Source organism: Haliaeetus albicilla, chromosome 4 (assembly GCF_947461875.1).
Source record: "Haliaeetus albicilla chromosome 4, bHalAlb1.1, whole genome shotgun sequence".
NCBI lineage: Eukaryota > Metazoa > Chordata > Aves > Accipitriformes > Accipitridae > Haliaeetus > Haliaeetus albicilla.
In genome coordinates this window covers 53,883,539-53,892,905 of record NC_091486.1, presented here as the reverse complement: position 1 = coordinate 53,892,905, position 9,367 = coordinate 53,883,539, and the positions used below count along the sequence as shown (strand labels likewise).

Sequence of the window (9,367 nt, the reverse complement as noted above, 5' to 3'; positions counted from 1 at the left end):
TTAAAATATCTGCAGCAATTACTTCGCCCCGGTATAATTATAATAATTAAACTTGGATAATGCTTAGTCCTACTTTTTAACAGAACTGTGTGCTGCGGCATCAGCGCGCTCGTGTTTTTGTTTCCAGCCTCCTTTTCCAGTCTCGCCCCGCAGCCGGGCGGAGGCAGCCCCGAAGGGATGCAGAGATCGCAGCCTCCAGCGCTGAAAAGGGGACGGCGAGCCAGCCACGGCCCCGCCAGCCCCGGGGACCGCTCCGGGCATCGCTTACCCCGGGGCAGGGTGCCCGGTGGCTGCGCCCTGGTCCACGCTGCGCGGCGGGGCGAGCGGCAGGAGGGGATGCTCCTGGCTCCGTGCCGGCAGCGATCGGCGCTGGAGGGGGCAGGGACGGCCGGCTCTGCGGGGACGCCGTTTTGGCCGGTACTCCCCTTCGGCTGCAATGCAGAAAGCTGAGCTCGCCGGGCTGGGCAGGAGCTCCCGCAGCAACGGTCTTTCACGGCGCACCAAAGTCACGCAAGGAGCAGAGCGGCGACGAGCTGCCGCCCGCTCCTGCAGCCGCGCCGGCTGCCCGCCGCCGTCGCAATCCGTGCGAGCGAAGCGCACAAATCCGGGCGAGACTGAGCAGCACCCACCCGCCCGAGCCGTTCGGCTCCTCCTCGTCCCCCACGTCCCCTCTCCCACGCTGCATGGGGCTCAGCGCAATATTTCTCCCCTGCGCGCGCAGCAGCGACACTAGCAACAATTCAAGCTGGCGAGTACGTTTCCGGCTGTGACAAATAGCAGGGAAAGGAATGAGATCCCAACACCGTATTTCATGCCCTGAAATCCCACTTGTATCTGGAAACAAACAGAGCTCTCTGGCTGATATACGCAGCTTCAGGGCCGCTCGCATCCTGTTAGCTTGTACACATTGTCACGGTGATTTAAGCTGGCAATTTGGCCCTAAAATGAAGAGCGTCTCACTTTCTCCCTCCCTATTTTCCTACATATTTTCCCACAGGAGAGAGGTTTTGGGGAGGATTTGGATAGGCTGGGGAGGGGCGGCATCTCTGGTCCCCATTTCGGCGTGCCGTCAGGTGGCTGGCCCGGCACGGAGAGCCACAAAGGGTCCTGGAAACGAAAGCAGCAGGCGGCTGTGCCGAGCTCCGTCTTCTCAAGTCATCCCTCCTCCAAGCCAACGCAGACACTGAAAAAGGCTTTTCCCCCTTTCCAGGTCAGACGGCGTTTCGAAGGATCGCAGCCACGCCGTCCCGCAGTGTCCTGGGGAAGGGGAGGAGGCCGGTGGGCGCGCAGGGGGGGCTCTGGAAGCTGTCCCCGCTGCCCAGCAAGCTCTCCGAGAGCCCCCTCCGCGCGGCACCCCGGTCCCCACGGCCGTCCGTCTGTCTGGCGAGCAGAGCGCGGCTGTGCAGCGGCAGGGCCAGCCCCGCCTGGGAGCACGACAGCCCGAGCGTGAACCATCGTCACCCATTTCAACCCAAATTTGCGAGCAAGAAATCCCGTTTTAATACACATCTGCTCAGGGGAGAATTTCTCTTTATGTAAAACATGCATCTAGGTTAAGCAGTTCTGTAACGCCTGCTTACCTTATCGCGTAGCTGTTTATTTAAAACATCGTTAGTGATGTTTAATTCGCCCTCCAACTGTCCTATTAAAGGGCTTCCCTCTTCCAAGCGCCTGGTCCCAAAGTGCGCGCGCGGGTGTCCCCCCCCGAGTCCTGGGGGACGCTGGGCGAGCCTGGGGACCCGGTGCCCTCCCGCCTCTGCCGCGGGGTCCGGAGGCGGCTGTTGCGGCGGTGGGGACCTCGAGGGGATGTGCCAGACCCTCCTCCCGGGACGAAGGCTGAGCCGTTTCTCGGCCGCTCGCCCGAGGGATGCGCAGCCAGGGAGCCAGGGAGATTTCTCCAGGGAAGACCCCGGGCTCCTTCTTGCGGAGCGGTTGCTCCCCACCCCGGCCCCCGAAATGACCCCGTCCCCTCCCCAGGGACCGCGGCCGCCACGCAGAGGAACCCAGTCACCACCCGGCTGCGCGGTTCTCATATCAGTTTTAATAGCAACATCAGAGTACTAAATATACACAGGGAAATCGGTATAGGGTGGCATTTACAGTGCTTCCAAATACACAGCTTCGAAGTACAGAGACAAATTAAAAACCACTCGGGAAGAAAACAGTTCTTGCCTGCGCGGGCCCCCCCCCCGGGGCAGCCAGCTCCCCACCGCCATCGCCCCGGCTCGCACCGGGGCAACCGCGATGCCGAAAGGCGACGGCCGCTTCTGCCGGCGACGGCCTCAAGCGCATCGCCCACGTACGGGCGGGATGTCTCGCGGTGCAGGATTTTCCCAGGAAAAGAAAGAAGTACTCAGTGATGTCAAACCAGTTACAAAGTAAAAGCTGTCTCATGTTAGAAAACCGGTTTTGGCAAAATAAAAATAAAGTGTAAACTTCACTGTACATGTCCTATCAAACAAAAAAATAAACCCCTCGGAACCTAAAATAGAAGAATCTGGGTCAGAAATCTGTGCCCTTAGTGTACATTTTTGTGCAACATAGACTTTTTCTCAAAGGAAATATTATCTCCACTCGCGACACTATTAAAAATGTACCTACAAACGCTGAGAATAATTCTTAAAAATGCGTGAGAAGCGTTACATGAGATCTGGAGACCAAACCCACGGACTTCTGAAATGGTGAGGGATTTCTTGCTGGTTTTGAAAAAAATCGCTTACAGATTTTATACCTGGTTGAACCAAAATTCCAACCACATTCATCCTGAAATGGGTGGGCTGAGATAGTATATATATATTTTTGTTCTATTTTATTTTTATTTTTTTTTTTACAAAATATATAATATGTGTAGAATATCTACTATTTAACTACCATTTGAGCTGAACTACCTTCCTTCACAACAAGCTGCCAATGGAGAAGAGGTAACCTGAAATCCGCCCCCACGTGCTCTCCCCGCGCCGGTTCTGCCGTCGCTGCTCCGACCTCCCGGCCGGCGAAGGGCGCGGAGGCTGGAGAGCGCGGCGGAGCGCGCTTCCCGCACGGCCCCTCCGCCGCCGCCGCGGCGGGCTGCCCTTTATCTCTAGCTGGGAAGACAGAGTGAAGGTAAACGATCGGATGCGGAGAGATGGGCAGCCGCCTGGGACCCGCTCTGCCCCGCGGATGCTACGGGACGACGCTGCCCTCGGGACACCCCGCTTTGCAAAAATCAGGGGCTTGGGTACCGAACCCTACCAATCTGCCCGCCGTATCCCGAGGCGCCGCGACACGGTAGCTGGGACCGGTAGCCCCAAACCAGCTCAGTTTGGCGCAGCGAAGAGCCCACCGGCGCCGGCCGCAGCCCTCGCCTGAGCAGTCACGCCGACTCCGCGGCTCGGCAGGAGCAGAAAGTCCTGCAGCTCCTGCTCGGCGCCTGCAAGGGACTTTGACGGAGGAAAGGTCCCGCACAGCCCCGGGAGGTCTGGGCTTGCTGCGGAGCCCGAGGGAGAGCCAGCCTCTCCTCTGCCGGGGGGAGCAAAGCAGCCGCCGTCCCGGCACAGGAGCAGCCGGCTTTGCCGGCTCCCTGCAGAGGCTGGCGGTGAGAAGGGCTCGCCCCAAGCCGTTTTCTCTCTAAGACAGAGCCACAACCAACACGCAGACACACCACCACACATCTGGGGGATGTGGCAGCCTTTCGGCAGCCGTGATGCATTTCTTACTAACTACCAAGGGGCTAAGAAATCCATAAAATGAACCGAAAAGCAACAAGAAGCAGCTAGCTGGAAGTTTACGGCAAAGCAAGGAGCAAACCTTTTTTTTTTCAAGCCGCCAGATCCACAATGAAACGAAACACCGTAAAAAGCTCTGGTTTTCCAAAGAAAGGGCACACCGGCAACATAGTTTTCCTAGGCAGTGGCGGACGTCCGATGCCGCGTCCGGGCTGCACCCTGCGCCCGCTGCGGCTGCTCCCCTGGATTTACTGTCCATCCATCGAGTCCCACCACACGCGTGCCCACGGCTCCCCAGCACGGCACCGCAGCGAGGTGACCTCCCCGGGCACAACGGGGACGTTCACAAGGGACGTTCACCGCCTCGCTGCTCGCAAGCCGTGGCTCAATCCATTGCAACGCAGACGATGCCGTCCAGCACACAGGGCTGTGTTTCACGGTGGAATTTCATGGTTTCCTGCTACCTGTGCAACGCTATCGGGCTGGAAAACGGGCTCAGCTTCTGAATGAGAACAGAAAAACCCCTAATTCTCCAAACGCGTGCAAGTCCCTTCTGTCCTTGCACAGGAGCAAGACCCCGCTGCTCGGGCGAGCGGCTCCAGCCGATTCAAAGTACCTGGTGGCACGAGCATTAGCAAAACTGACCCCGTTATTGCTGAATAAGCTTTGGGCTGGCTCAAGCCGATGAACCCCGGCACAATTCCCGCCAGCTGAGGACAAAGCTTTGTGTCCAGCAAAGGGCAGCGATGGAAGGAGCCCATCTAGAGCCATCGCCTGTGGCTGCGGCAGCCAAAAGACCTTGGGGCCAGACAATGTGGCCGAAACATGTCACAGGTCACGAAGGAACGTGCCTGCGAACACCCCGCTTGCCTGCTTTTTCCCCGGTGTGAAGGATCTGCTCGACCGGTCTATTCCATGAAAATGTGACTTTCTGTTTTCACTTCTTTCTTTTTTTTTTGGCTTTCATCAATAGTAGGGAATGAAATAACCACAGTTCATTTCTCTTGACTACGAAAGACATTGGGATGCTAGGATCCTGCCTCGTAAATCACCGCATTTGCAGCTCCGGCCCTTCCCTTCTTCCTCCCCTCCTTTCCTTTCTCCTGGCAGTTGTCCCTTGTTGGTGTGCTTGGCATGCATAGGGATGGGAGGGTTTCTCTGATAAAGTGCAAGTGCTGTTGGTCCTTATAAATAAGGGAAGATTGTGCATCTACTTTTGTTCCCTGGTTCACCGCTCATCTCTTGGTGACCAGGACGTGTCCTTCTGCAGACTATGTGGAAAGCTCATGCAAGTCCTGCCGTCAGAAACCTGCTCCCGTCGCCTGGGGTCAAAGTTACCTGCCTTCGTTCTCTCTCCCTGACACACACACAGACACACACAGACACACTTCCCCCTCCTTGCCCCCAGCTCCGCAGGGAATTTCCCGGGAGCCGGGCTCGGGGCAGGGCACCTCTCCATCACCGGCACCGGCGCTGCCCGCGCCGCCCTGCCAAGCCCCCAGCTCCGCCTGACGACTCCCCTTCAGGCAGCAGGTTCCATACACACAGAAATACAGAACGATGCTTCAAACGCTCAGGAACGAGGGAGTTGAGATATATTTTATGATGTCAAATTGCTGTCGAGATTACACTGGAATACCCGCAAGAACTACTGGGTGCAGCCAGCACATACAAATAAATAGGAAGATCAATGGGTGAAGCACAACAGACGCGGCTCCCGAGCTGGAGCGGATGAATGCCAGCAAAGTCAAACAAAGAAGGAGAATTCAAAAACCGTGCCAGCAAGGGTAACTTGCGGGGGCTGCACCGTTTACATCAGTGAAACACAAAAGCCCCGGTATACCGAGATGACGGATCACCCTGGAGTAGTGGCTCGGAACCCGCGCTCCCCGCGCGGGTTTTGGCTGACCCCCGCTGCCACGAAGCCTCCCTCCAGTGCAGCCCTGGGGGTGAGCAGCACCCGGGGTGCTCCCCTGTGCAGCCGGTAATCCAAGCGAGGCAACGCTCTGCGCTTTTAATCGCACCCCGCCGCATGCCCAAGCCCCCCCCGGCGTGCATGTGAGACTGTCGGCGACGCGGACAGGACCCCACGCAGCACCGACGTGCCTCCCTGTTTCGGGGCAGACCCCCTGGGACACCCTGAGGGCAAACGCTCCCCGCGTTTCTCAGGGAAGGCTAAAGCTTTTGGGGGGGTCGCTCCTCTAGCGAGACACCGTTGTCGTCCCGTCCCCCCCCGATCCTGGAGGCATCCCGGGGAGGCATCCCACCCAACGGCCCGGGGAGCCGGACAGGAGAGCCCCCCAGTAGACCTCCCCCTACCCCACGCCCAGCCCTATGATGGAAAGGTTTGCTCTCAGGGAACACAAAAAACAGAGCAGATCTCCGCTCCGCTGCAGAAGTCTAAGGGGACCCAGCCCTGTTAAATACCCCCCAACACCCAGCCCCAGGGACACGCATGTCTGCTGCCGCCCATGCCCGCCCAGCTCAGCGCTCGTGAGAAACCACCTCCGCAGAAGGAACGGGTTTGGTCAAGGACTAAAACCGGGCCAGGAGCAACAGGAACCCCCCCTCCTCCTCTCCGGCTGCCGGTCGGCAGCGACCCTGGCGCAGAACTCGCCCGAGGCGATGCTCGAGGCTCGTCGGAGTCACGGGGAACGTTGCCAACGCAACATTTGGTTGCATTTGGTGCGAGTCCGCAGGTAATCGCCAGGTCCGGCAAGGAAGACTTCTTTCCGGGGCAGCTTCCAAAAATTCAGGAAAAATAATCCAGACTGTGCAACTCCATCAGAAAAGGACAGAAAAGGGTACGGAAACAAGAGACCACACATGTGGCTATGCACAACACCATAAGTTTCTGAGTTTGTTTTTCTTTTTAAACTGCACGTTTGTTATAATAAAGAAAGGGTGCTGAATAATTAGCGGATGAGTAGAAACGTGTATCTGGACAATTCTAAAAAATCGCTAGTGTTTACGAAGAGCAGTTTACAAAAAGAACTGGAGGACTTTGGTCTGAACTCTGCTGTCGTTCCCACCCACGTAATGTGGAAGCAACCCAACCGAGACCCGTCTCGGTGCCTGACGTGAAGCAGACCCTTGCATGAATCATACAGTGCAGTTACCCGGGAGCCCTCTGCAAGCTTTGCCTTGGCACGGTCTATGTGGGCAAGCCCAGGCTTGGAGCAGGGCATGTGTTAAGGAGCAGAAGCAAACCGTGGCGAGACACCGGGCAGGTCGGGAGACCCCAGCCCGCGGCCGCCATCCCCTCCTCCTGCCTGGCTCTCCCACCCGCGCCGGTTTGGAGAGGCACGGCATGGCCGGCAGCACCCGACTCCATGGAAAGACTTGGACGGGGGGGCTCACGGGTAGGCTGGCAAGCTCGGCAGCACCCACCGAAAACCATCCAGGAGCTGGATGGACGACAGGACGTGTTCCTAGAGCAACACACCAAACCAGAGCCAGTAGAACAGTACTTCCCTGGCAAACTGTTGGGCAAAAATTCCCTTTTTAACGCTATCAAATGATACCCGTGACTGTGGACGGCGGGCTGCATCTTCTCCTGCCGCCGCAGACCCAGCCAAGACCAGGAGAGCAAAGGAAGAGGCTCCCGGGAGCTCGCTGGCCTTGGGCTGGGTCAGGAGGCAACGGGCTCGCTCCTCTCTCGTTTCTCACAAAGGGCTGAGCAAGCTTTGGTGTCGTGGCCAACGTAGAAGCCATTTTCCAAAAAAACTCCCACATCCCGCTCCTGAAACTCGTCTCTGGTGCCAAGAGAGGCCCCTCCCTTGAAAGCCCACGCCTAAAACCCGTCCCCGGCCAGCCCCGAGGCGTCACACCGAATACAGCTCCGCGAAACAGAAGGGCAGACGCAGGCTTTCGGGCTTCTTCCTATCTCCCCTGATGATGTATCGGGCTGCAAAAGCCTGGAAATATCCTTTGCCACCGCCTTGAGATGCTTCAAGCTGCCAGGAGCCGGAGGACCTGCTTGCTGCTCGCTCCCTGCTCGCTCCCGCTCGCCCTGCCCCTGGGAACGCAATGGTGCGGGAGCACCGCCTGGGACACGGGGTCCGTGGGGAGCGGGAGCGGGATCCGCCGCGTGCAGGCGGCATCCCGCATCAGGGAAAGGGGGCTCGCAACGGCCAAGCGGCCGGGCGAGAGGGGAGCTCCTCTGCTGCCCGCTCCTCTCGCCGAGGCGTCACGCTTCCTCCGGCCTCCGACAGCAGGAATGCACTTTGTGAATTTGGCCCAGAGGCTTCCTTCTAGCCAGAACCCCAGCCCGTTTCCATTCTCCTCGCGTTCCAAACCAGCCTCCAGAGTGCTCCGCCATCCCTTCCGGAGCCGGAGGAACCACAGGGCAAGCGCAGCCGCTGCTCCAGCTGGTTTTTGGGAAGCCTCTCCCCAGCTCCCTGCCGGCAGCCTGCTGTGCCGGCAGCGCGGCCCCGGCCGTCCCCCGCCGCTCGCCGCTGCGGTCACTTCGCCACCACTGGAAAAGCATTTCCAAAAAGAACCAAAACTATATATATCTCTCTATATATATGTATACATACATATATATGTTTATACATACACACACATACGTATATATATGTATATATGTCTACCTATATATACACATATAGGTTCGAAAGGCAAGCTGCCAAAGTAGAAAACATCGGTTCACCTAGTTTGTATTATGCGTGTTAAAGAAATGAGACTTTTAGCCCATGACATCTTCTTTAAAAATGAGTATTTAAGATCTCCAAAAATTGCTACAGTACAAAAAGTGTTTGTGTGTGTATATATATATTTTCTCTCTACATATATCGTATGTATGTATGCGTATGGACCGGAATGAATGACCCCACCAGAAGAGACGCCCCACTCGTCCTCCACAACGTTTCTAGGCGTTATCGACTGAGCTTCAGCTTCTCGCGAAGTCTTTGCATCGGTACGTGGCACATAATGGTATTATTGGCACAGGTTCAGAGTCACAGTCCGCGTCCAGGCTCCAGGCGCCCAGTCCTTCCCTCTCAGTCCCTCGCCGGTTCCTCTTCCTCCACAGGATTCTTTGCTCGCACTTTTGTCTTTCTCCTCTCCAAAAAAAGCGCTCTTTGAAAAACGCAGTTACCTATAGGCGTGTTCATTTTTATAAAAATATATTTGGCCCATAGAACGCTGCTCTTTGAGTCTCCTACTGGTAAACGGAAATGGTAGGTACAGGTAACCCATTATTTTTTTATATTTTTTACAGGTTCACCAATGGAATCCTGTTAAGGACAAGAAGAAAAACAAAGGTTAAATCACGACAGGGCAACGCACCACGACTCGCGTCGCTTCTCCGATGCCCCCCAGGAGCCCGGAGGCTTCCCCCTCCTCCCAGCAGCGGCACCGCGGGGCTCAGGGGAGCAAACGTCGATGGCAGTGGGCGAGCATCCCGGGGGAGCGGGGGACGGAGGAAGCGGGGTGTCAGTCACCTCCCCCTGCCGAGTTGCCAGTCTGCATTCGGGACTGGGACCACTACTTCTGCCTCCCCGGAGAAGGCCCGGCCTTGCCCAGCTCGCTCTCCGCCACGTTTGGCGGGGCGGCCTTCCGAAGGGGGATGCGCGCGCTGGGACAGGGACGCTTTTGGCGAGCGGTGGGAGCGACTAAGAGCCTTCCGCGTGCCCTACTGCGCGCTTCTATCTCCTCGG

General features: G+C 57.4%; 1 protein-coding gene across 2 annotated transcripts in view; it reads right to left on the bottom strand.

Moving 5' to 3' along the window:
* Positions 1-2,021: 2,021 nt before the first annotated feature.
* Positions 2,022-9,367, bottom strand: part of AJAP1 (adherens junctions associated protein 1) — a 45,865-nt gene continuing 38,519 nt past the window's right edge. For both annotated transcript variants that reach the window (XM_069782842.1, XM_069782841.1), the window contains one exon: positions 2,022-8,944. In XM_069782842.1, coding sequence (XP_069638943.1) covers positions 8,923-8,944 — 22 coding nt within the window. In that variant the 3' untranslated portion in view covers positions 2,022-8,922. The remainder of the gene's footprint in view (positions 8,945-9,367) is intronic.